Source organism: Vulpes vulpes, chromosome 8 (genome assembly GCF_048418805.1).
Source record: "Vulpes vulpes isolate BD-2025 chromosome 8, VulVul3, whole genome shotgun sequence".
Classification (NCBI taxonomy): domain Eukaryota; kingdom Metazoa; phylum Chordata; class Mammalia; order Carnivora; family Canidae; genus Vulpes; species Vulpes vulpes.
This window is the reverse complement of record NC_132787.1, coordinates 62,098,572-62,125,360: the sequence shown is the minus strand read 5'-3', so window position 1 is coordinate 62,125,360 and position 26,789 is coordinate 62,098,572. Positions and strand designations below refer to the sequence as shown.

Sequence of the window (26,789 nt, the reverse complement as noted above, 5' to 3'; positions counted from 1 at the left end):
CCCTGTATAGTTCCCTACATACAACCCTATACTATGGACTCCCATAATCCTATACTCTCCCTTCACAGTGCTTATTGTCATTTACAGTTTTATATTTTTGGTACTATGTGGTTAATGGGAGGAGCTTCTTGAGAGGCTATGTCTGTCTGTCCCACATTTGTTGTATCAATAAATAAATGAAAGGGGGGCGCCTGGGTGGCTCAGTTGGTTAAGCATTTGACTCTGTCTCAGGTCATGATCCCAGGGTCCTGGGATGGATCCCTGCATCCCTTGCTCCATGGAGAGCCTGCTTCAACCTCTTCCTCTGCCTGCCACTCCTCCTGCTTGTGCTCTCTCTCTGTCAAATAAATAAATAATGTCTTAAAAAAAATGAATGGAAGAGAACCATTTATAAAGATACTTTCTCCCCCTCCATCCCCAACAATTTAAAATATGCAGAGCTCCTTACTGTTTTGAATCTTTGTATTTAAAATAGGATGTTGGATATATCTTTATAATTTGCTGAAGCAGAAGGCCCAAGCCTTAAGTACCTTTTTCAAAATAAATGTGAAGTCAGTCAGTCAGCAGAGATGATGTCCAAGAACACAAAGAAACCCCAGTGCTTGGAGACCACAGCTCCTTCTGCTTGGGGACTGATGGGCTGAGTCCCCTGGGGACTCTGATGCTAAGGTCTCTGCAGAGGAAAAGTTTTCCTCAGCACTGGGCCCAGGGTGAGGGAAGCTGAACACTTAGCTCCCCTTTCCTCAGCGGAGGAAGCAGAGTTCCTGGCCTTCTCTGATGTGCTGTAACCTCTTTGTCTCTGTTAATGGATAGTTGGGCTCTATGCCAAGTGGTGTGCTGTTTTAAATCATCCAGAAATGAACATCTTTGATCTCTGAACACTTGCAGGAGGATTTCCACAGGGTCAATTCCTAGAAATGGAACCGCCAGACTAAAAGGATGACCCATTTTAATTTGTTGATAGATACTGCTAAATTGATCTTCAAAAAGGCTGTACCAGTTCATACTCAGACCAAGGGTGTCCTTTGACTCCCCTACGCTGGATACCACCATTGTGCTAATTTGTAGTTTTAAAAGACTGGTAAGCTTAAGCATTCTTTCTTTCTTTCTTTTAAGATTTATTTATTTATTCATGGTGGGGGCAGAGACACAGGCACAGAGAAGCAGGCTCCATGCAGAGACAGACACAGAAGCAGATACAGAGAAGCAGGCTCCACACAGGGAGCCTGATGTGGGACTCGATCATGGGTCTCCAGGATCACGCCCCGGGCTGCAGGCGGCGCCAAACTACTGCGCCACGCCACCGGGGCTGCCCTTAAGCATTCTTTCTTATGTTTAATTGTCCCTTGTTTTTCCTCTGTGAACTGTTCAAATTCAAATTCTTTGAGCAGTTCAGGTAGAGCTCTGGATATTTAAAAAAAAAATTACCATATTTTATTCTATTGCTTGAGTGAGGTTTTTATGTCTAGATCTTTAATCTATAGGTATCATTGTTTTATGAGCTGGAACTCGAACTTTGTATTTAATATTTATTACTATGACTTTTTAAAGTTTATTTATTTATTTATTTTTAAGTAATCTCTATACCCAGTGTGGGGTTCGAACTCAAAACCCCACCATCAAGAGTTGCATGCTCTACTGACTGACCTAGCCAAAGCACCCTTATTACTATTGTTTTTTACAGATGAAAATTAAGGTTGTCCTTTTCCCACGTATTTGAAATACCATCTTGATAATAGATTAAATTCTTACTAGTGTAAGACTGTTTCCAGACTCTATTCTGTTCCTGCTGACTGTCTGCCTGCTTCTGGCTCTATCCTACATTGTTTTAATCATTGCAGTTTTGTAACATGTACCTGGTACCTAGTAGGCACTCAGCAAATACTTGTTACTCTACATCTACTCTTTTGGATATACTTTAGAGTCAATAATGTCAAGTTTAAAAACTCACTGAGATTTTCATTTCTTCTACTCTCAAACTCCTTGAACAACTTTGTTTTACGTATATATTTTATTGATAGTGTATTTTTGCATTTTTAATCCATATCTGAAAATATTTTGAGTTGACAAATTTCTCCCATTTAGTTATTGTTATAAAGATAGATATTCTTTTGTCACCTTTTGTAATTTCAGATTGTTTTAAAATATGCCCTTGCTGCTTTCCATCATTTGCTTCCTGGTCTGTTTTCTTTATTGTGTCTCCCTACCCCCAACAATTTGAAAAATGTATAACTTTTAAATATTAATCTTCATCTTTTTACTTTTAAATAAATATCCTTTTAAAACAAATCTTATTTATTTATTCATAAGAGACACAGAGAGAGACAGAGAGGCAGAGACTCAGGCAAAGGGAGAAGCAGGCTCCATGTAGGGAGCCCGACATGGAACTCAATCCCAGGACTCCAGGATCACGCCCTGGGCTGAAGACAGGCGCTAAACCTCTGAGCCACCCAGGCTGCCCTTAAATAAATATCCCTAAGCCTATATAACTGCAGTCACTCCTCTCAGAAACCAAGAGAACAAGCGGACAAAAAGTAGAGATACTGAAGATCTAAAAATACAAGTAATACATTTGATGTATTAGGTATAATGGAACTCCACACCCAAGAGAGAAATCATATTCTTTTTTAGCATGGGAAGAACATTTACATTGGCTATAAAAGAAGCTGTAATACATTTCACAGAATCCATTAGATACCAGTCATGTCATCTGCTCATAACGCACTAAAATTATAAATTAGTAACACAAGTAAGGCTTAAAAGCGCATGCCTCTTACAATTTTGCTTACTCTGCCATCCCCTCAGATCTCTCCTACCTGCCCTTCCCCCCTGGATTGGTAGATGACTCTGGGAAACTTGAAATTCTCACTCTACACAGCAATTCAGGTTCTCCAGCTCTCCTCAAAAACTCAACTCCTAGGCCAAAATTCTTCATCTGGAACTCCTCCAAGTACCCAGCAAAAATGATAGGATCATCTTCTGATTTACAGGGATCTACCCTCCTAAGAACTTTTTAATGGCAACTTCACACACAACTACCATCTATTGGCTTTCATCTCCATCTCCATGAAAAAGCAATGAGTAAGCTACAAATACTGTGGTAATTCCCTTTTCCTCTCTCCTTTTCTCCCCTACCTTTTGGACATGTTTTATGCTTTTTGTTCATTTTTGAAATCAACAAATATTTTGAGCACCCACTACATGCCAGGCACTGTGGAGGAAGCCAAGGATAGAGATGAATTAGACAATATGGTCCCTGCTCTCATGGACCTTATAGTCAAGCAGGGAGAGAGACATAAAAGCAAATAGCCACCCAAACCAGTGGAGCATTGCCCCTGTGGGCACTAATGAGAGCCTGTGGTAAGGAGATTCTACTCAGCTAGGGACGCACTGATGCACTGATGGAGGGATGCTGGAATGATATCAACAGGGGAGTAGAAGCTACCTAGGCAAAGAGGAGAGGAGAGTGTACCAGGCAGAAGAAACAGCAGGTGCAATGGCCCTGTGTCAGAAGGGAGCAAGGTAAAATACAAGAGACTGGAAGAAGGTCAGCTTGACTAGACCACTGTGAAGCAAGGAGAGGCTGTAGAGGTGGGTCTTGCTGGCCAGGCTGTGGATGGCTGCCCTTATTCTAAAAGCAATAAGAAACCATTACAATTTTGTTTTATTTTTAATTTGTTATTGTTAAATATAACATAAATTCTGGAAATCAAATAAAGCAAATGTACCCTTTAATGAATTGTTATCAAGTTAACATCACAGATGAGAGGAGACTGATGAAACTTGATGACCAAATGCAGTGTGGGATCCTAGATTGGAAGCTGGAAAGAAAAAATTATGTTAATGGAAAAATTGGTGTAATCTGAAACAAGTTTGTAGTCTAGTTAGTGATATTGTTGGTTTCTAGTTTGGATAAATGTATCTGTAAAATGTTAACATTAATGGAAGCTAGGTGAAGGATGTACTGGGAACTCTCTGTACTATCTTTGCAACTTTTCTGTAAATCTGATACTATACCAAAATGTAAAACAAAATTTCGAGCCATCAGCACCCCAGACTAAATTGAAGGCTTATTATCATGCCCCAGCCATCTCTGTGTTTTGTTTCCTCCTTCTTTCCCACATCTTCTATGACTCTAAATAGGCTATCTCATGTCCACATCCAAATTCCTACTGTCTAGTCTGTCCTCTCTAGCTACCAGAAGCTAGGAATGCAACTTAGAAATTTCTCTAGCAGGAGACCAAAGTGGTAAGAGGCTTCATTCCTGCTTGGCCATTTTCAAGTTATAGGAGCAAGCAGGACCTAGAGCAAAACTCTGCCTTGGTTTTAGTCATCTGAAATAAGCAAACTGTTCTCATTCGTGTACCACCTTCATGATTTTTATTTGCCCTATTCCTGGAATCATTTCTCAAAGTAGTCTGGTTCTTTTCCCAAAGAATGCGACTTAGAAACCATGATCTGGGTGGTAGATGTGCTCATTGCTATTGGTGTGTTCACTTATTTTTTTTAAGATTTTATTTTTATTTTTGAGAGAGAGAGAGAGAGAGAACAGGGGGAGGATCAGAGGGAAAGGGACAAGGAGACTTTATGTTAAGTGTGGAGACCCACACAAGGCTTGATCTCACAATCTGGAGATCATGACTTGAGCTGAAACCAAGAGCTGGATGCTTAATGGACTGAGCCACCCAGGCACCCCATGTTAACTTATTTTTTTAAATGTATTTTTCTTATTTCTAGGTTCCTCTTCTAACTCTTTTTTCCTTGCATTGTTCTTTTTGGAAAAACTGGGTTGTTTATACTGTGGTTTCCCATAGCCTGGATTTTGCTGATTTTATCTCTGAGTTGTTTACATTTTTCTCTGTCCATATAGTTCCTATAAAGAGGCTTGATCAGATTCTGGCTAGATTTTTTGGGCAAGACTACTTCATAGTTGGTGGTGTGTTCTTCTATTAGGAGGCACATAATTCCTGGTTATCTCTTTTGGTGTGATTCAGCAGCCATTGATAATCACTGCCTAGATCTATTTATTCATTAGGGACTGGATGTGGTGATACTCCAGTTCAATCATTTCTTTTTCATTCATTTGCTGGAATGCTTCTATAAAGAGAGTCTTCTCATTTACTATTTTGTTATCTAGTGTTACGGTTCCTATAGAAGAGGCAGGATTCTTTCTCTTTATTTAGTAGTTTTCAAAATAACACAACATATGTCACCCTATTGATCACCAGGGTAGATTTGTCTAATCTGGCCAGTTAGATGGGTGTCTCCTTTCTCCCTGAGCACTCCATGTGTGTGCCTCCTGAAGCTGTGCACTTGGTCACTCAGTAGAATAGGATGACCTTCCCTGCCAGAGGAGGACCATTCTTCTGTCAAAGGTATATGAGTAGCTGTGCTAGTATCTCCAAACAAATTTTCTTAGCATCTTCTAGTGATGAGAAATTTAACTTTAAAACATCATTATGAAATCATGGTTTTAAATATATTTAATATATTTCAATCCATTGATTGTTATCCTTGACTGTGCTCTATTTGTTGTACCTCTGGCCAGTAGAAGCTTCTCAAGTTGGCTTCTAAGGCTTTTCTGACAATCCTAGTAGTCTTTGATGGCTTTCTTTCAGTATGGTATCTGGGAAGCAGGCAAAAGGCAAATGCCCTCTGAAGCCTCTAGGTTTGGTGAGAGCCTTCTAGGTTTCTGGTTAGGGCCTTGAGGGGTTCACCGAGAGGGACTACAGAAGGAGCTGCTGAAGGTGGGGAAGACTTCAACTTTTAACTTTGTTGTGGGCTGAATTGTGTTCCTCACAAGTTTCTGTGTTGAAGTCCTCAACTCCTAATACCTCAGATTATGACTGTATTTGGAGATAGGGCCTTTATAAAGGTAATTAAGGTAAAAAGCAGTCACATGGATAGGTCCTACCAAATCCAAAGTGGCTGGTGTCCTTTATAAGAACAGAAGATTAGGACACAGATAACACGTAGACCAAGAGATATCCATGTGAGAATGCCACAAGAAAATAGCCACTCATAAGCCAAGAAGAGAGGCCTTGGAAGAACCAACTTGTCAGCACCATGACCTTGGACTTCGGGCCTCCAGAACTGTGAGAAAAAAAGTTTGTGTTGTTTAAGCCACCCAATCTTGTCGCATTTTGTTAGGGCAGCCTAAGCAAACTCATAATAACTTGTTGAGTTTGAAGCATCTATAGATGTTGCCTGGCAGATGGAAGTGTGGATCTGGGGTTCAGGAAGGAGGATTAGTCTGGAGGTAGACATGCAGGAGTTGGAAACACATATAGGGTGAATAAAACCATGTGTGTAAAGGTGACTCTCCAGGGAGAGTCTGAGAGGGAAAAGGGAAGAGGGCTGAAAAATAAACCAATGTTAAGAAATGGGGGAGGAGAAGCCCTTGAAGGAGATCCAGAGGTAGTGGGTTGAAGGAGAGGCAGGAGCAGAAGCATGAAGAATGGAGCCTGAGGCAGAGTGGGGGGTTGAAGGAATTTGGAGAAGGCAATGGTTAACTACTGAATGCCAAAGAGAGGTCGAGAAGGTAAGGACTAAGGGAGGGCCTTGGGGTTTGGCAATTATGAATGGGTGGGAGCACGGGGAGCCAGGCTTTGGGGTGTGAATGGAGAAGTGCGGGGATAGAGACCAGGAGGGTAAATCCTCTTCAGGAACCCTGATGGTGAGGAGGACATGGCATAGGCTGATAGTGAGAGGGAGTTTGATATTTTTCTCTGTTTTCCTTGGGAGGGACTTAAGCATATTTATATGATGTGCGAAAGGAGCCCATGGATGAGAAATCCTGAAATGAAGGGGGAGATGGACTGGAAACTGGACTGCCTCAAGGCAAGAGAGGGAAATTAAGCACATGGAAACACCTCTTCCTCTGAGATGGGAGACATATAGCCAATGATTGGTTTTTAGGTTTGGGGCAGGAATCCAGGAATGAACTTTTTATGTGGATGCCTGTTTTCATTTCTCTTGGGTGTATGTCTATATATTTCTATTCTGATGAAATTGCTGGGTCATATGGTAACTCCCATATTTAACAATTTGAGGAACTGCCAAACTGTTTTGCAAACCAGCTGCACCGTTTTACATTCCTACCATCAGTGTATGAGGCCTCCAATGTCTCCACATCCTGATAACTTTTGTTTATTTATTTTTTGTTATATCCATTCTACTGGGTATAAAGTGGTGTCTCGTTGCAGTTTTGATTTACTTTTCCTGACGGCTCATGTTTTCTTTTCATGTGCATATTGGCTATTTGTCCATTTTCTTTAGGAACTATCCAAACTCATTTGCCCTTTTTAAAAAAAAGATTGAGTTATCTTTCTATTGTTGAATTGTAAGACTTCTTTATATATTCTGGATACTAGTCTCTTATTAGATGTATGATTTACAAATATTATCTCTCATCCTGAAAATGGCCTTTTTACTTTTTAAATTTTATTTTATTTATTCATGAGAGACACACAGAGAGAGGCAGAGACACAGGCAGAGGGAGAAGCAGGTTCCCTGCGGGGAGCTCCATGCGGAACTCAATCCTGGGACTCCAGGATCATGCTCTGGGCCAAACGCAGGTGCGAAACCGCTGAGCCACCCAGGGATCCCCAGCCTTTTTACTTTCTTAATGGTGTTCTTTGGAGCACAAAAGCTTCTCTTTTGATGCAGTCTGGTTTATCTATTTTTTTCTTAGGTTGCTTATGGTTTTGGTGTTCTATCTAAGAAGGCTTCCCCTAACCCAAGGTCATGAAGATTTACTCCCTTTCTTCTGAGATTTTATTGTTTTAGTACTTCTATTTAGGTCTATGATCTATTTTGAGTTAATTTTTGTGTATGATGTAAGGAAGAGTTAACTTAATTCTTGTGCATGTGAATTTCTAGCTGTCCCAGCACCAATTGTTGGAAAGGATCATTGAATGGTCTTGGCACCTTTGTTGAAAATGAATTGGCCATAAAGATAAGGGTTTATTTCTGGACTCTCAGTTCTATTCCACTGCTCTATTATGTCTATCCTTATGCCAGTATCATACTATCTTGATTTGTAGTTAAGTTTTGAAATCAGGAAGTATGAGTCCCTCAGATCTTTCTTCTTTTTCAAGATATTTGGCAATTCTGTATTCCTTGCATTTCCTTTTTTTTAAAAAGATTTTTAAAATTTATTTATTCATGAGAGACACGGGCCGGGGGGCACAGACACAGGCAGAGGGAGAAGCAGGCTCCACGCAGGGAGCCCGACATGGGACCCTGATCTCCGGCCCCCAGGATCACGCCCTGGACTGAAGGCGGCGCTAAACCGCTGAGCCACCCGGGCTGCCCTACCTTGCATTTCCATATGATTTTAAAGACCAACTTGTCAATTTCTGCAAAAACAGCAACTGAGATTTTGTTGGGGAATGTGTTGAATCTGTAGATCAATTGAAGGAGTATTACCATCTTAACGATATTGCCTTCCATCTATGAACATGGAATGTCTTTCCATTTATTTAGGTCTTTGTTGATTTCTTTCACTGATATTTTATAGTTTCCAGTGTACATGTTTTATACTTCTTTTTTTGGACTCATCTTTTTTTTAAGATTCTATTTATTTATTTGAGAGAGAGAGCAAGAGTGAGCAGGAGTGGGGGGAAGCAGCAGAGGGAGAAAGAGAAGCAGGTTCCTCTGCCGAGCAGGGAGCCTGACTTGGGGCTGATCCCAGGACCCACGACAAGTGAAGATTTTTGCTCCTCTGTTGTAATAATGCATGAAAAAGGCAATAACAATTAAAACCAAATGACATTGGCAGCAAGATAGAAATCTCAGCGGAATAGAATACAAAGTTCAGAGTCTGTCTGCAATACATACAAGAATGTATATAAGAAAACCAATGGCAAAAGGATAGTGATTGGCAATAAGTATTGGGAAGCATGGACTGCTGTTGAGGGAGAGAGGGTTGGATTTTCAAACCATTCACTAAAATAGCATATAGAATAATTTTTAAAAAGATTTATTTATTTATTTATTTATTTATTTATTTATTTATGAGAGACACACAGAGAGAGGCAGAGACACACAGAGAGAGGCAGTGGGAGAAGCAGGCTCCTTGCAGGGAGCCCAATGTGGGACTTGATGTGGGACTTGATGTGGGACTCAATCCCCAGACCTGGGATCAGGCCCTTAGCCAGAGAAAGATGCTCAACCACTGAGCTACCCCGGTGTCCCGCATATAGAATTTAAACATAATGAAAGAACAAAGAAATTAAACAACTTAAAAGCTAAAGAAAATATGAGCAGATATTATTGATCTGTGAGTGTGGAAGAATTTAACGATGTTGAAACAATGGAAGAAAGTCAAGGATTTGACAACATAACCTCTTTTGTCAAACTTATTTGCAAAAAATATAAAAGACAAAGTGTTACTCTTTTTTTAAACAATATTTATTTATTTATTTGAGAAAGAGAGCAGAGTTGGGGGGTGGGCAGAAGGAGAGAGAGAAGCAGACTCCCTGATGAACAGGGAGCCCTACAATGCGGGGCTGGATCCCAGGACCCTGAGATCATGACCTGAGCTAAAGGCAGACACTTAACTGACTGAGCCACCCCTGGCACCCAAGACAAAGTGTTATTCTTACTTGGAAAGCAATAGTATAAATTAATAAGAAATTAAGACTTCAAAGACAAATGAGCATAGAAGATAGATAATTCGGAGAATAGACAATTCAGTAAAAGGAAATATAAATGACTAGTAATTGAAAAAAAATTCAATCTCATTGGCAGAGAATGCAAAAGAAACATGGATGTACAAGCTTGCTTTCAGCAAAGATTTCTAAGGTTATAATATTCGTTACTGCTTAGTGTGTGTTGAGATAGCTCTCATATTAACCCTATGAGCTGACTTCTATATTAGGCCCATTTTATAGATGTGGAAACTGAGATTCAGTGGGCTTTAGTGATTTTCCTAAGCTTATAATGTTGGGGAGTGGTGGCACTAGAATTTGAACCCAGGCTGTGTGACTCTATTATGGTGAGGGGTCTTAGAAAACAAATGCGGGAAAGGGGAGGTGAAGAACAGGAGGAAATGTAGTCTGCAGAGCCTGGCAAAGTTATTTGAAGTACCTATGTGAAGGGCCAATGGGCTTTTACGGTATTGCAAAGAGAAGCAACAAGTGGACATTTCACAAAGGAGCACTTTTTTATAGCAAGAAGTATCTCTACAGACTAGAGAAGGCCAGGAACGCAGGAACACACCCAGCCCTAGAGAGCCAGGTAAGCCAGAGGGTCCTCTGACTAGCCCTCATGGCAGGCTGCAGGCCATGGGGTATTAGTGGTCTCATCTTATGAGGAGAAAACACACCTCTAGGTGATCAAGACTTCAGTGTCTTCAGTTTCCGCTCTTTCTCAACGACAGATAGCTAAAAGACCTTACCCCTTCCTCCTCGTGCCAAGTGACCTGCAGGGGAGCCCTGCCTGGCTTCACTGTCCTCCTGTGGCTGCAATCCCAGGCCAGCAGGAAGCCTGAGCTTGCCAAACTGCGTGGGTCAGGGCAGGAGGAAGGAGAGCGGGAGTAGCCCATCTGAGTTCTCTTTTGCCCTTTCCTGCAGCCTTGCTACTGCAGCCCAGTGGTGTAGAGAACTAGGAAACAGGTGAAACTGAACCATTAAAGAAGGGTGACTAATATATGTTAGTTGCACTTTGGTAAAGATGTCTTCATCTGCAAAACCATCAGGGAATCCATTCTTGAAGTTGGGACTCTTCTGAGTACAACCTTGGTTAAGTCTGTTAACATTTTTTATACCTCAATTTCTTTATCTGTGAAATGGTTGTATGACATTTCCTACTTTATCAACCTCAAATGATGTAGTGCCTATATGATCAACAAGCTAGTGTGAGAGTAGAGGCCACAGGCAGTTGTCAGACTATTCTCTGCAATTTTCCATTCTCTGCAATTTTCCAGTTAGAAACTTGGAAAAAATTACCCAAGCTCTCTCTGCTTTAGTTTCTTCATCAGTGAAAATGAGGGTAGCAAAAGCACTTGCCTTTAATGATTGTTTTCAGGGGTAAATGAGATAATACATGTAACTGGTTGAACCAGGAATCCAATGGCCACTTCAAAGCTACATTACAGTTGCCTCACAACCATAATGCATACAAATCAACATCAGAGCATAGAGAAAAGATTCAAAACAAATTGTTAACAGTGTTTATTTCTGGATGGTGAGATTATGATCTATTTGTTTTTCCTTCTTTGTGTTTTTCTGTATTTTTGAACTTACTTTAATAATCAAAAGAAAAGCTGCGTATGATGTTCAGATGCCTTGAGATCATTTATGATGGTCTCCACTGCATTAAAATCTTTGACAATATTTTCTCACAGAATCTTCTCAGCAACTGCTTGAAGTAGGCATCATTATCCCCATTTTCTAGATGAGGAAACAAGGCTGGTAGAGGTCAGAGAGCTGGTTTAATCTTCAGATCTTATTACTGCTAAGTGGCAGACAGCCAAGATCCATAGGCAGAGCTGGCTGTCTTAAAGATAGGTGCTGTCCACAGGCATGCTGGACTGTGGAGCTCAGTGCCCAGGACTCCTCCACCCCAGTCATCAGAAAGCAGGGGCAAGACTGTCAGGATTGGGCCTGTGGTGGATATGTTCCCACAGATCCCCAGTGACTGGTGTACTGGTTCCCTCCATCCATATTCTGGTGAAGGACATGGCCTGCAGAGTTGGGATTTTTGGCCTCTTCCTCTCACTGCACAGGAAGTCAAGGGGGTACTGCAGAGAGTCTTCCCAAGAAGAAACACAGGTTTCCACCATAAAGGTATCCAACAAAGAAACTAAAAATAATAGGATAACCACACAAGATTGAAAGAGGGATGTGGGTGTCAGACACATGATCTATCATAACAGGAAGGCAATAGATAATGGCTGTCCTGCTAAATCCACATACATAAGCATTTTAGGTAGAGAAGATGGAGCTGTCACCAGGCTTGAAAACACCAGTGGACATAAGTGGGTTTTCTCCCCATCCAGGGTGAGAGGGAGGCTTTTGCTTTTTCATCAGAAGTGCTTCCGTCCTATTTGTTTTATTTATTTTTTAGCTGTATGTGTTATATTTTATTTAAAAATCATGATTTTAAAAGTACAGGCTGTGGGGTCATTTGTGTGGAATCCCATCCCACCTTTGCCAATTATGGATCTTGGGCAGTTTAGCCTCTCGGAGCTGCAATTTAACCTTCTGGGAAACAGGAATAAAAAGCACTCACTCAGAGGGTTGCTCCGAGGATAAAATGAGGTAATGTATACAAAGTACATGGACCAGCACTGGCTAAAATTCAGCATCTATAATTACTAACCATTGTTATCATTATTAATAATAGGCCAAGCGTTCAAATAAGACCCTGTGCTTTGCACACAGGCACATAGTAGGCACTCGATGGGTGCCTAAGTAATTGTTTAAAACCCTCAGCAGAGCCTCTAATTTCCACCAGCCGGTGACGCAGGAGCCCCGGCTTAGGTACCGACGTGGTTACTTATTCATCGTTCGGCTCCCCCGCAGCGCCGGCCAAGGGCAAGCCCGGCTCTCCCGCCTCCCGCCTCCCGCCGCGCAGTCTCGCCGTCCCAGCCCGCCCCTGAGGCGCGCGGAGGTCGCCGGCTCGCTGGTGCGGGGCTGTCACGCGCCGGGGCGGGAGTCAGTGCTGCTTTCGCTCTGCGGCCTCCGCTCCTTCCCGGGCGGGCTGGAGGTCGGGGGCGCGCTCGGGACGCGGGGGGCGGCGGGGTCCTGCCCCTCCCCCGCCTGCCCGCGCCCGGGGGCCGGCCGGCCCAGGGGGGGCGGGCCGGGGCCGTTTTAGGGCAGGGCTCTCGAAGCAGGGACATCGCAAAGGAAGATTTGGGATTGGCCGGGAGACGCGGAGCGGGCTTTTCAGACCCGGCAGAGGGTGCTGAGCTCCCGCCAGCGCGGGGGGTTCCGCGGGCGCCGCCAGCCGGGGGCGGAGCCCACGCGGGAGCCCCGCCCACCCCTCTGCAGAGGCCGCGCGCCCCACCCCTTGGGCCGCGGCGCCCCCTCGAGCTCCCGGCGGCGGTGCGGAGGCCGCGGCCGGGGCGGGGGCGGGGGCGGGGGCGGGGGCGGGGGCCGGGGCCGGGGCCGGGGTCGGGTCGCGGGGCGGGGCGGGGGGCGGGGCGCTGACGTCGCGGCGCGGCCGGCGGCCGGGAGGCGGGGAGCGGGGAGCGGGGAGGCGGGGGGCGGCTGCCGGCTCGGCTCGGCCCAGCCCATCCCGCAGCTGCGGCGGCCCGGTGCCCGCGTCTGGGCCCGCTCCTGCCGGCCGTCGTCCGCCGCCGCCGCCTCCGCCATGGCCCTGGTGCGGGGCGCCGAGCCGGCGCCGGGGCCCTCCCGCTGGCTGCCCACGCACGTCCAGGTGACGGTGTTGCGGGCCCGCGGGCTGCGGGGCAAGAGCTCGGGAGCGGGCAGCACCAGCGACGCGTACACGGTGATCCAGGTGGGCCGCGAGAAGTACAGCACGTCGGTGGTGGAGAAGACCCCGGGCTGCCCCGAGTGGCGCGAGGAGTGCTCCTTCGAGCTGCCGCCCGGTGCCCTGGACGGCCTGCTGCGGGCGCAGGAGGCCGATGCGGGCTCGGCTCCCTGGGCCGCGGGCTCGGCCGCCGCCTGCGAGCTGGTGCTCACCACCATGCACCGCTCGCTCATCGGCGTCGACAAGTTCCTGGGCCAGGCCACGGTGGCGCTGGACGAGGTCTTCGGCGCAGGCCGCGCCCAGCATACGCAGTGAGTGGGGGGCCCGAGGGCGCGGAAGCGGTTAAGGCAGAGCTCGCCGGGCGGGGCTGGCGGGGGAGCGGGACCCCAACCGCGGCCGCTCGGCCGCGGCGCTGCGCCTTTCGCCGCGCGCTCAAGGGCGTAAACCGACCAATTGCTCTTTCTGCATTTGGGGTCCCCTTCTTCTTCTTCTTTTTTTTTTTTTTTTATAAATTTATTTTTTATTGGTGTTCAATTTGCCAACATATAGAATAACACCCAGTGCTCATCCCATCAAGTGCCCACCTCAGTGCCCGTCACCCAGTCACCCCCACCCCCCGCCCACCTCCCCTTCCACCACCCCTAGTTCGTTTTTGGGTCCCCTTCTGATCCCCGTCCTTGCGACTCTCTGTGCTTGGCTGCTGGTGTGTCCTTGTGTAGCCTAGGGGGAGGTATGATTCGTGGCCCAGCCCTAGGAGTAGATTGACAAAGTTAGGAGTGGGATCCAGAGGCCCTTGAACTGTGGGAACCTCAAGAAGGAAAATTTTGGCCATTTTTAGGGCCATTTTTAGGGCCTGTCTCCCTTTCCTGAAAGGAGAGGGGCCCTGCAGCCTTCTGTCACAAGCCAGGCCCACAGGGCACTGGAGAGGTGTTGCCTAGCCCTGTGGGGGAAGGAAGGTTCAGTGTTTTGCTTGAGGGTGAGATTGACCGGACATGCCCCACCAGATCTCCAGACTGCAGAGGGTATCTGCTTCTTGCCTCCTATTTGGATGCCCTCTGCCACCTAGAGACAGAAGCCTCTGGAACCCAGCACCTCTGTGTCCCTGTTCTGAAAGCAAGAGAACCTCCAAACTGAAGGAAGGAAACCCTTCAGTCAGCCTTCAAATGTCCTGCCTGTCCTGCTTGAGGTGAAGGCAGCTTCATGGTTAATGCACAGCAGGAGATAATCTCCAGCCACTTCCACCCAGAAGGGCCTGTGCATTTTTTAATCATTTATTTTGGCAGTGTTTAACCTTGCCAGTGTTAAGATCAAGGCTTCAGACTTGGAGCCCCATTTCCTGTTTGGACTTGGACAGGATCTGAAAGCCAGTCCCCATGGCTGACCATCTGCTGTGGACCATCTAAGGGGTTAACCAAGGTGACATGTCCCTTGGACCCAATGGGCCCTGGATGGGGAGCTTAAGGGAATGGGGGCAGGGGTGTGCCCTAGGTGGGGACAGGTGCCAAAAAGGTTTGCCCATGTGGAATGGCATCTAAATGAGTAAATCTAGGAGAGCTTGTTGATAGAGAGGGATGAGACTGATGCAGACCCATGTGAGAGCAGGATTTGGTTAGAAAGGATCTGACCTTGAACGTTTTTCAGAATATGTAGGAAAGGGCCTTCACAGCTCTGCGCTGTTTGGTTGCTGGGTGTGGAATCATGTGGTATAGTTTGGCCGTTGTTTTGTTTTTTTCCTCCCCTTTTCTGTCCTCTCCTTCCTTTCTGGCCGGGGGTGGGGCAGAAAGATCTCTGGATCTCTTAGCCCTGTCTTTTCCTGAAGAGGCTCTTGTCCCCCAATTCTTTCCACCCCTTTCTTTCCTAGTCTTTCAGTTTTCATCACTCGACTAATCTGACCAGACTGGTAGATGATTACATACCTGGTGGCTGGGGGCAATGGGGAGACAGAAAATCTCTGGGTTTATGGGGGAAAGGCCTCTGTGAAGCCAGTGACTTAGGGTGAGGGGAGCTTTGATTTTTTTTTAATTTCTGCCCTTGCTTTCTTCTTGGCCTTTGGATCTTCCTGAGCTGAACTGCCTGCACTTGTAGGTCCAGGTGGGGGCCTGTTTTCAGCCAAGGACAGGCCCTCTTGGAGAATTCGACTTGCTACCCCTTGATCTGAGTGGGAGCCTTAATTTACTTGATAGAAGTCATCTTTCCCACCAGGATCTTTCCTTACCTACCCACTGCTTTTCTTCTGTTGGGTTGACCTGGGTTATAGATAGAATCTGGAGAGGGCAGGAGAGGTGAGGGGCACTCCTGTTGGGCAGAGGAGAAGTCTTTTAAGTCTGCTTGGTCTTCTAGTTCACCAGACCTAACGGCGTACCTACTGACAGAGGGTGAGGGCTGCTGCTCCCACTCGGGTCCCCATCTCCCACCTCTGATTTTAATGGCCACTCCTGGTGGTGTTTCCTGAGAGCACCCTGGCATGAGCTGCTAAGATAGTGAGTCTGCACATTTCCTAGTGGAGAGAGGGCAAGATGGGGAGGACCAGGGTATGCCCTCCTCAGCTTTGGATAGCAGTGGGAAAGAACAGTATCCACTCTAATACCATGAGCCAGCTGTGGTGGTCTCAGGGAAGACAGATGGCAGCCCTGTGTCACCCAGACAGAATCTGACTGGGGAAAGGCTGCTTTATGGTTAGGAGGGGACTGTGGAGTTGCAAGAAATAGATTCCAGTCTCAAACTTGCCACCTTATGGTGAGTCAAGTAAATAAACTCTTGGTCCTCAGTTTTCTCATCTGTAAAATGGGGCTAGTGTTATAAGATTGATGTAAGGTCTGAAATGAGAATGCAATTAAAGCACCTAATGTAGTCCCTAGACGTGGCTGCTGGTCAGGAACAGCAGTGATAGTGGAGGGAGGCTTTGATTACAGTGTCTGGTAGCTCTGGTGTGACAGATGTCCCCTGCCCTTGAAGAGCCTCTCATGTGATGGGCAGTGAGAGGTGGGTGGGGCGACAATACAGAATTTAGAGACGGAGCCTGAGAAAGCCCCAGGACTGCTGGTGACAAGGTACATACCAGAATGTGAGAGCTCCTCATGAAATAGGCCCTTTGCAGGCCTCCATTTTCTTTGCTGCTAGAAGTTTGAAAACTAGGGCTGGGCTTGGGAGGCCTCAGCAGTGCTCAAGCCAGGCTCAGATCCACTTGCAGCCCTCCCCCAGCAGCCTGGGCTGAAGCTGCCCCTGCCCTCTGGGGTAGGTAGGACAGCACAGTGTCTCAGAACCTAGAGACAGCTTTCATTCCCAGTTCTGTGCTTACTAGCAGGCAAGTTACTTAACCTGTTTCCTTTTTTCTACAAAGATCACAATAATAGTTATGGAATTTTAAGATTAAATAAGACCATGTCTATAAAGGCCTTCGTATAGTTCCAGGCCAAAGGAAGCCTTTAAAGTATGGGTGTTGTGGTTACCCTGCTTTGTGTGATGATGGTGTGGGGGTGGTGGTGGGAGGTGCCTCAACTGCCCCTGATGCTCCTTTGTCAAGAGGTGCTCTCTGAGGTGAGGGATTTCACCAGAGGCTTCCAAATAACTGAAGAGGAAATTCTCAAAACAAAATTTAACATAATACCTGAGCAAACTGATATATATAATCCTCTCCCCTCAGTAAATCCATACATGGATCATCACAAGTCTGAAAATCCTGAGATGCTTCTCCACTGTTTCCTTTCTGATTGTTATCAGTGGGCACTGTGTGTGGAGTGGGTGTTATGTGTGGAGGAAAAGAGTGCCTGCTGTGAAGAACCTCCATCCTGGGCCCATCAAATCAATGGTTAGAGCCAGGCCCCTTGGGAAGCCTGAGTCTGGGCTTAATTTGGGTTGGGATCGGTTTGTCCTTTTTCATCCCATAGAGTAAAACTGTTGGGGCCAGGGGCAGGCTGCTAACTGTGGCACCCTGAGAGGCTTTGTCGGCCCTGGTCAGACCTGTGCCATTGCTTTTATGGAGGGCTTCCAGGAGGCCTGTGGCTCAGGACCACCTAGTTTTGAGACTAGTGTACTGCCTGAGATCCCCTGGAGGATAGGGAGTATAGGGACACTGGGAGAGGCTCCAGAGGGAAAATACAGCCTTTTGGCCTAGGATTAGGATGATTTTTGAGGGCTTCTATTCATCTTTCAGCCTCCAGACTACTTGACATTCCTGTGCACGTAATCCCACAGCCTCTCTCCACTGGTTTCCAGGTGTGACTGCTCCTCAGGAGGTGGCTGAGGCCATAGAGTTCTTGGTCCAACCTTAAGGCTCAGCTTCTGCTCCAACCCCAGACTTGTGGGCTGCTGGGAAAGTCTGCTTTGGCTGTGGGTGGGGGGTGGGGAGGAAAGGTATGGCCATATTTAAAAGTCAGTCATTAGGATTCAGGAGGTTCCAGCTCCCTTAGTTATGGAGTAGTTTTTATTTGGGGTTGCTTGAGCCGCAGTGCCTGGAGGACAGGGAGGGGTAGGAAGTGACTCCTCCATCAGACTGGGCGGCTCCTGGTTGGCACAGAGCTTTCTCTTCCTTCTGCATCTGGCCCTGGGTGAGAACCCTGTCTCTGCCCTACTGTCCTCTCCCTGTAGCCAACCAGGAACAGGCATACCTCAGTAGATCCTCCACCCCAGGGGACCATGAAGACTGTCCTTTCCTCTGATGGGGGCTGGCCGCTCCACTTGTTATTGCTGCTCCCCTGGTGCTGTGACACTTGCTGATGCTAAATGACTGGACTGGTCTGGCTGGCCTTGTCCAGATGTTTCCCCTGCCCTTCCCACCCTGTGCTGGGACAGATAATTAACACAATGACAGGAGCTCTCTGTGCTCCCTGGGAATCAGTACTCTATCTCTGCAAAATGGTGTAGTCATGAAGAAGCTTTGCCCTTTGCCACAGCCAAGTAAAAAAAAAAAAAAAAAAAAAAAAAAAATTCCGCAATGTAAGGTCATTTATACACAGGGCAGTCCTGCCAGGGAAGAGTCGAATGACTTTGCTCTCACTGAGCTGGCCAAGAACCCCTTAGGTTATTGCTACCCTCAGGAAAGATGGCAGCTGGTGAGGATAGCTGAGCCTGGCAGGTCAGGCTGAGGCCTGAGAGTGGGGCTGGGCCCAGGCCTCTACTTAGTGAGCCTTATAAGCAAGCAGGGAACCTCCAAGTTCCCTCCCAGGAGGCAGAGCTTCAGAGGTGCTACACAGGGGGAGGGGCTTTGTCACAGGCCACCTGGACCTTCAGCTGACCCAGGGGTTGAGGGGCTGGTAGGGAGGGAAGCACAGCCCTTGATTTGCAGAATTCTAATGTCAGAGCTAGCAGACAGCTTAGACTTGTGGGGACCAAGGCTGGGGAACGGTGGGGCTCTGTGTGGTCTCTATGAGGCCCTGCCAGCCTGCAGAGCTGTAGGATTTAGGGTAAGGAAGAGATGGCATTTGGGGCCCCCATGGGCATCCCAGGGTTTCTGTGGAAGTGCCCATGGGGTTTTAGAGAGAGAGAGAGACACGTTTCTGCTGGGATAGAGGAGGTGGCTTTGGGGCTTATCTGTAGACCTGGAGGGGCAGTCTCATCCAAAAGCTTTTTTGGAGTGCTTGGGCAGAGGCCTACAGGGGCCGCTGGATGGGGTAGTGTGGGTTCAGAGGTGGGGAAGACGTGGATATCCCAGCCTGCATGCCTGGAAGCTATGGCTTTGTTAGGAGGATTATCCCCACATTTGGAAGAAGGGCCATAGGCAAGTGCTGTATTTTCAGGCCTTGCCAGGCAGCTCCGGAAAAGTTCAGAGCAGACAGAGCCACCCAGCTTAGCTGTGGTCAGGCACCCCTCCTCAAGGAAGAGACGTCCACTGAAGACCTGTGAGGTCCACTGCTTTGTTTTTGGGGGGCCGTTATTGCCAGATTAGCGAGGCATATCATTGATTAAGCCTCTTCTCTGTGCTGCCTAAGGCCTTGACTTCTTAGCTCACAGGAAGCCATTGAGGTTTTGATACTATTACTGTGTTTAAGGGATGGAGAAACAAAGGCACAGAGAGGTGAAGTGACTTTTCTAACAGCACACAGTACAAGGCAGAGCCAGGATTTGGACCCAGGCACTCTAGCTTCAGATTCTGTACTCTTCACCACCACTCGGTACTACCCACCTTGGTTTTCCCCCATATCTTCCATGAGTTAGCTCGGCATAGGACCAGGGCTCAGCCACTGCCCTCCTGATGGTTCCTCTGTCCCCCCAAAGCTGAGCTCTCTGGTAAGCATGGCCTGCTGCTCCTGTGTGAAGCCTTGGCTGATTGGGGTAAGTGTGTTTGATCTGCAGCTCCAAGTCCAGTCATGTCTGTCTCCCAGACGTTGTGTGGTACTTTGGGAAGGAGGGTATCAATGCTATCAGAATTGTCTCCCAGGAGCTGAGGGGAAGCCTGGCAGGCTCTCTGTCTTGGCCCTGGTTACCCTTACCTGGGGCGGGGGTGCGGTGGAGATTTGCTCCCATTGGCTTGTGCAGTAGAGCAGAGCTTGGGAGCATCCACAGATACAAGACTTCCTGACCTTTCTCAAGAATCGCATGCTTGTGTTACTGTGACAGAACACTCAGCCATCTAGCGCCTTACATCAATGCAGTCATTTCCTTTTTTTTTTCCCTCTTGTTCAATATCTAGGAAGCAGTTGCTAGGCAACCGCTGTGCCTAGGTCAGGGCTGTGGAGAAAACAAGAGAAAGAAATATATAGCCATTTCCCCAAAAGGGCAAAAAATACATTTGCGACAAGACTTATCCAGGAGAGATAATTAACCTACAAAACAGCATATACAAATGTGAGAAAAGAAAAGGGTCAGGAGAAGGGTGAACTCAGCAGGGTTGGAGTGATCGGAGTGGGCACTCTGGGGGAAGCAGGTTCTTGAATGACAGCTGAGGCTGGGATGGAGACTGGGTGAGTTTCAGAGAGGGAGACTGCCTCCAGAAGGGGAAGTGAGTGTTTTGGGGCTGGGCCAGGAAAAGGAGTGGAGGGGAGCCAATCGTACTTTTCCCTGTGCCTCTCAGCAAAAGAATTTACTTTTTTTTTTTTTTTTGAGTAGTTCACCTGATTCAAATTCTCGAAGTACAGAAGGTATGCAATGAAAAATCTCCCTTTCTGTGACCTTGAGTCATCCAGCTCTTCTCTTCAGAGGGAACCAATATTACCAGTTCTTGGGTATCCATCCAAAGTTATTGTGTGCATTTAACATTTGTTTGTACAAATGTAGCAATCTCTGCACACAGGTTGTACCTCTCATCAGCCTGATTTTCCCACACAGGATGTTTATTTATTGTTTATCTCCACCTGTTGTGCATCTAAACCAAGACCTGCCTGAGGGACCAGGCACTACTTAGCTTTGTCCTCTATGACCCAAGACTCTTGTTTTAGGTGAATATGGGGTTAGTAGTAAACTGGGGAGGAGGTGTGATTAAGTAGAATTTCCTCCTATTTCCTACCCCCCGTCTGACCAAGACCACCTGGGAGAAGTCGTCTTGCTGGTTCTCTTCTTCCTGGGGAGGGCTATCACTTGTTGGTCCTGGGCTCCCATGGGCTCCCATGGGCTGCTCCCATGGGCTGATGACAGCTTATAAAAGGCCCTTGAAAGACAGTGAACCCAAATCATTATGTGTGGTTTGGCCTATTTTTCAGAGTGCTTTCCTGGCATCACCTCATTTCATTCTTCCCTGAGGGCAGACAAGGTGACCCCCCCCCCCCCTCTTTTTACAGATGTGGAGGCTGGGGTCTCAGGAGGTGAAATGATTTGTCCAAGGTCACATGACTTACTAGTGGCAGTCAGATTTCTGACTTCCAAGCCCAGTACTTTTTCCCCTACTTTGTGCTTTTGGTGGTTGCATATTTTCTGCTGCTATCAGGGTGGTTAGATCTGTCTCTAGGTATTTTCATAGCTTTTCCTCTGCTGAGTGAGTATGGTCACTGGCCAGCCTGAGGCAAGCTGATAGTAACAGGCCTTTGGAGCCCATGGCAGTAGGGGGCATAAGGATTAGCTTGAGGTGTTTATGCCTAGGGGAGAGGGGAGCTGGACCTGGTTCTGAGGTGAGGTGAGCAAACCATGATCACATAGGCTGGGGTGGCTCACAAAGTGATAGTTCTGGGCTCTGAGGACCGTCTATGCTAGGTTGGGTGATAAAGATCATCTGCTGGCCTGATAAGAGGCAATATCCTGCCCTATGACTGTGTCTGGCTGGCAGTTTTGCTGTAGATACCAAACCAAAGGGTGGGTTTGATTGTGGGTGTGGGGAGCCGGAAGAAGATGGGCCTGAGGTCCTACACACCTCCTGTCTGATGGTGTGTGAGGAGGAATGCTCTTGTGGGGGACGTGGAGACGAGCCAAAGCATCCCATGGGGGAGACTCTGGCCAGGAGGTTCCCCCTCCAATCCCTGAGTAATAGCAGTCTTAGTTATCCCTTCTCCCTGTCCCTAGCCGGCTTGTCTTATTGCCCCACTTTTTCAGAGATGAAATGGCTGGTTTAAAGCCTCTTAGTAAGTCAGATCATGGATTAGAACCTGTGTCTCCTGTCTTCTCGCTATGCCCTTAAAATAATTTTTTTCCAACTTATTTTTGGGACTAGCCAAGCCCTCGCCACTTCCATGTCATTTATCCAGCGGGTATTGGAAGGTGTTCCATATATGAAGCCGCGCCCCTGGGGGATAAAAGGTGAGTGGCAGCCCCTCCTGTCACCGAGTGCTGAGAGTGGTGGCGGAGGCCTGCTAGCTGAGGAAAGGGGCCCCTCCTGCCTTCCCCACTGCTCCTGTCCTAATTAAGGAATTTTTTTTTTTTTTTACTCTTGTTCCGGACTGTTATCAGAGCTGCTGCTGCATTTTATAAATCACAATGCCAGCTTATAATTTATGATGAGAAAAACTGCCGAGGTGTAAGGAGTTGCTGAGGTCAGCCCCGCCACGGGACCTGCCCTGGCTTGTGTCACCTGTCCCTGTCACCTCTGCCTCACCTGTGTGCGTGTGGTCCCTCTCCCTGCTGTCCAGTATGGTGTCCATCAGGCCCCATTCTTGTTTGTACCCTAGAGTGAGTGCTCTTCAGGGCTCAGAAGAGAGGTACAGTCCTTGTGTGTGGTGTTGGAGGCAGCTTCCTACCTGCCCCAGGGCACCTTACTGCCTGACTTTCCCTGTGGGCCTTGGCATCTGCACATTTTATTCCTTCCACCTAGAATGTCTTTCTCCCCAGCTCCTTGCCTCTTCGCTCTGTTTTGCTCAGGGCCCAGTATCAATGTCGGTCCTTACCTGCCCCCTCTTCCCTGCCCCTTCCCCCTTGCCGGCACTCCACTGAAATTGTCTTACTACTCCATTTTATTATTATTTTAAAATTATTATTATTTTTTTACTACTCCACTTTAACTTGCCTCTGTAATTGGAGTGTTTTTGTGCTGTCGATTACTTTCCTGATTTATGTGGCTCTCTTATTTCCCCACCAAGCTGTGAGCTTCTCAAGGACTCTTCCTTTCTTGTTTCTGGCAAATACCTGAGAAATGTTTTGAACAGAGGCCTAACTGAAGCCTCCCATGATTGGGTGGGTCGTCATCGTCATCGTTATCGCCATCTTCTTCTTTTTTTTAATGCTTTATTTATTTATTCATGAGAGACAGGCAGACGGGCTCCATGCAGAAAGCTGGATATGGGACTCGATCTGGGGATTCTAGGATCACTCCCTGGGCTGAAGGCAGATGCTTAACCGCTGAGCGACCCAGGCGTCCCTTCTTCTTCTTTTTTAAGATAACTTGTTTATTTGAGAGAGAGAGCACGTGCACAAGCAGGGGGAAGAGGCAAAGGGAGAGGCAGACTCCTTGCTGAGCAGGGAGCCCAACTTGGGGCTCGATCCTTGGACCTAGAGATTATGACCTGAGCTGAAGGCAGATGCTTAACCAACTGAGCCACCACGTGCCTGGTTGGGTTGGCATCGAGTGTCAAGATCCCACATGTCATATTTTTTTTAAGTTATTTTTTTTCCTTCTGCATTTGGAATAGTAGAAAACTTTTGTTCTTCATAACTATAACATTATAATGCCACTGATTCATAAGGGGTTTAAATGAATTCTGTGGGGGTAGGACACCAGAATTATTAGTGTTCATTTTCATCTAAGATCTTTATTTCTCTAACATTCTTGGTCCTATTGAAACATTTCAGTATACAAAAATACTGCAATGTTAATACCCAAGAGAAAAGCCATCATAATGTGTATGCTGGTCATTATGATCAGTGTGGTACAATTTTTAAAAATAAACTACCATGTCCTTCATGCTATTATTTGTCTTTTTTTATTTTTATTTTTTATTTTTTAATTATTTTTTATTTTTTTATTTTTTTTTATTTTATTTTTTTTTTATTTATGATAGTCACAGAGAGAGAGAGAGAGAGGCAGAGACACAGGCAGAGGGAGAAGCAGGCTCCATGCACCGGGAGCCCGACGTGGGACCCGATCCCGGGTCTCCAGGACCGCGCCCTAGGCCAAAGGCAGGCGCCAAACCGCTGCGCCACCCAGGGATCCCTATTATTTGTCTTTATTTCTGTAATTTGTAATTTTGATATGTGATGTATTTACAACATGAGGGCGTCCACTCAAGCCTGGTTTTGCTATTTTAATTTCAATTGTTGATGTGCTGTAATTGTCATGCAGTGAGACTGGGTCTGCAGCCATGCATTATAACCCCATTACGCTCAGGCTGCTGTATCTAAAGGTACAGTTTAAACCCAGAACAAGGGAACACATTTGAAAGTGAAACAAAGTCCATGCATGTTGGCTTGAATACATTAGTAATTGGGAATAGAGTAGTTTCTTGGGCTTCACGGATACAGTTGTCTTACATTTATTGGTAGCAACACAGCAGATTCTTAAATGCCAGTTTTTAATTGTCTTAAGTTTTGCTGCTGTTCTTATAATTAAGGACTTGAAAAATGTTTTAGTCTGTTAAGTCAAGCATGTAAAATTCATGTATCAACTTTTAAATGTCATTCTTTACCAAAAAAAAAAAAAAAAAAAAAAAAAGGATCCCACATGTCAGCCCGGGTGCTGGGGTGTGGCCATGATTGGGAGGGGCCACAGGTCATCACAGGACTCAGAGACCCGGAGCAGGGTTTGGTCATGGGAGAAGGAGAAAAAGCCTATGTCCCTGGCCTAAGGCTACCCCCGACCTCTGGGGTCTAATGGAAATGCACTGCTAGTCCCAAGTGGGCCCAGAAGGAGAATGTAAATGAGTGCGTGCTCCCTAATGTAACCATAATGTCTTTATCACACATAAAACTAGCAGTTCCTTAATCATCATCCAGTGTCCAGTCCATATTCAATTTCTCCTGATATCAGAACTTTCTTTTCACAGATGTTTTGTTGAGTCAGGATCAGGACAGGGCTCCCATCCTGTGCCTGGTTAGGCCTCTCAGTATGACAGTCTATGTCTCAGGCCCCTAGCTGATGGAGGAGCTGGGTCACCAGTCCTTGAGGCTGGTTGACCCTGTGGCCCCAGCTGAGGAACTCCTCATGCTGCCCTTCACCCCAGTTCTCCAGCCCCTGAGCACTCATGGTTGGGTTTGGAAGGCCCTGTCCCCGTGCCCCACCTGCTGGCAAGAGCGAGAGTCCTTCCACGTGGGGTGGCTGATGCTGCTCCCATGGCCTCGCTGTCAGTATCTTTCCATCAGTGAGACCCAGGTTGAGTAGCAGGTCCTGTTAGCTCTACCCAGCCATTACGAAGCTTGCCATCACTGTGGTTTTAGCATCCATGAGCGCTGCCTTGGTCCCCCGTTCCGCCTCTTCCTCTGTATCTGTCAGGAACCTGGCATACGGAAGAGCTTTGCTTCTCAACTCTTTGGTCACTCTACATAGGAATGGGCAGAATGGCGCCGTTCACTGAGGAATACCGGGAATGGCGGTTCTTTGCCATTATTTTTCAATTAGTGATGACTTTCAAATTAAAAACCCACCCTGCCCCCATGATAGTGTTATTATAGATACTAGTTATTTACACTGCAGGAATTTCCTGCCAAAGCAGAGGTTGCAGGGCCTCATGAGCCCTGGGATGGTGGGGACAGGGTAGCTTGTCTCTGGGGCATCTTGAGGGCAAATGGTTCACTCTGTACATCACTTGAAATGGCTGATGGCTGGCCTGGAGTAGGAATATGGGGGCAAATATTGTTAAGGATGCATATTTTAGTGTTTTCTCCTGCAGTTTTCCCCAACATCTACTTTTTGAGTTGCATGTCCTCTCCACTCCAGAGCCCTGCACCCCCCCCCCCCCACTTGTACTAAGTCTCTAGATGGGGTGAGGGAGGCCAGGAAGAGAAAACTGGATCTGTATATCTTTCTCTCCTTTGTGCTGGCTCCTCCCTTTCCGTTCTGGAAGATTCTCTAGCCAGGACAGCAGGCCTCTTAGCTTCATTTGCCTCAGAGGGTAGGTTCTGATGCCAGCAAAGGTCAGCTTTACAGGACCCCTCATCCCCAGTATGGTGGTGGCTCTTCAGTAGCCTGACGTGAGACCTGTCTCTGAAGAGAGCAGGGGGCATCCATAGCCATCAGAGAGAAACTGCACACCGGATGGGTTATAGCTGTAGCAGGTGAGGAGCAACCCCCTGGGATGTAGAGTATGTGGTTTTGGGGGTGTGATTACAGCAAACTTGCCTGTTCCCTAGCTAGCAGGTTTACTGGCTGTTCTTGTTTTGCTGGAGTCACCTTCACTGGCATGCAGGATATCCAGGGTTAGACTGAGCACTGTAGTGTGATGCTGGAGACAGTCAGGGCCTTGAGCCAGCTTCTGGCCCCTGACTAGGCCCTCCCAGGTCTCTGGGTAGGAAATGGGGAGAAGTGCTTTGAGATCTCAGCCTGGGTGCTATGCAGTGGGGCAGGAGGACAAGACCCACGTTTCTGTTGCCTTTATTCTCTCCATACTCTAGAACAGGTGTTTCTCGTTCCTCTTGTACTGTGGACCACTTGGGTATCAGCTTGAAGCCTATAGATCCCTTTTCAGAAGATCTTCAAATGTACAGGATTACAAAGCACACCAATGCTATTGAAGTTCATTTATCAATATATGAAAACATTTGCTCAAGTAACATGTCCTTTATCACTGTATTAAGTGATGTAGTCTGTGGTTGTCTAATAACAAAGTTCAGAGTACAGATGAGTATAAGCCATGTTCTGTGACATCTGCTACAACTGTAAATGGGATATAAAAGTGTCTAGTGTTTCTTGGTGACACACTTGTAGGTACTGCTACTATACTATTACTGTTGCAACAACTCATACTTGACAGAAATGCTAAGTTTCGGTTAGAGGTTAGGAGAAGTAAAGATGTAACTTGCCTTCCATCTAACACATACCCCTGCCCTAGAGAAGTAAGGGG

General features: G+C 46.8%; 1 protein-coding gene across 4 annotated transcripts in view; it reads left to right on the top strand.

The window, feature by feature from the left end:
- The first annotated feature begins 13,206 nt into the window (after positions 1-13,206).
- Positions 13,207-26,789, top strand: part of RAB11FIP5 (RAB11 family interacting protein 5) — a 38,296-nt gene continuing 24,713 nt past the window's right edge. For 2 of the 4 annotated variants that reach the window (XM_025994549.2, XM_025994548.2), the window contains exon 1: positions 13,207-13,751. In XM_025994549.2, the coding sequence (XP_025850334.1) occupies positions 13,321-13,751 (431 nt within the window). In that variant the 5' untranslated portion in view covers positions 13,207-13,320. Of the gene's footprint in view, positions 13,752-18,558; positions 22,102-26,789 lie in introns of those variants that run through there. The other 2 variants (XM_025994547.2, XM_072766934.1) reach the window with 2 other exon arrangements.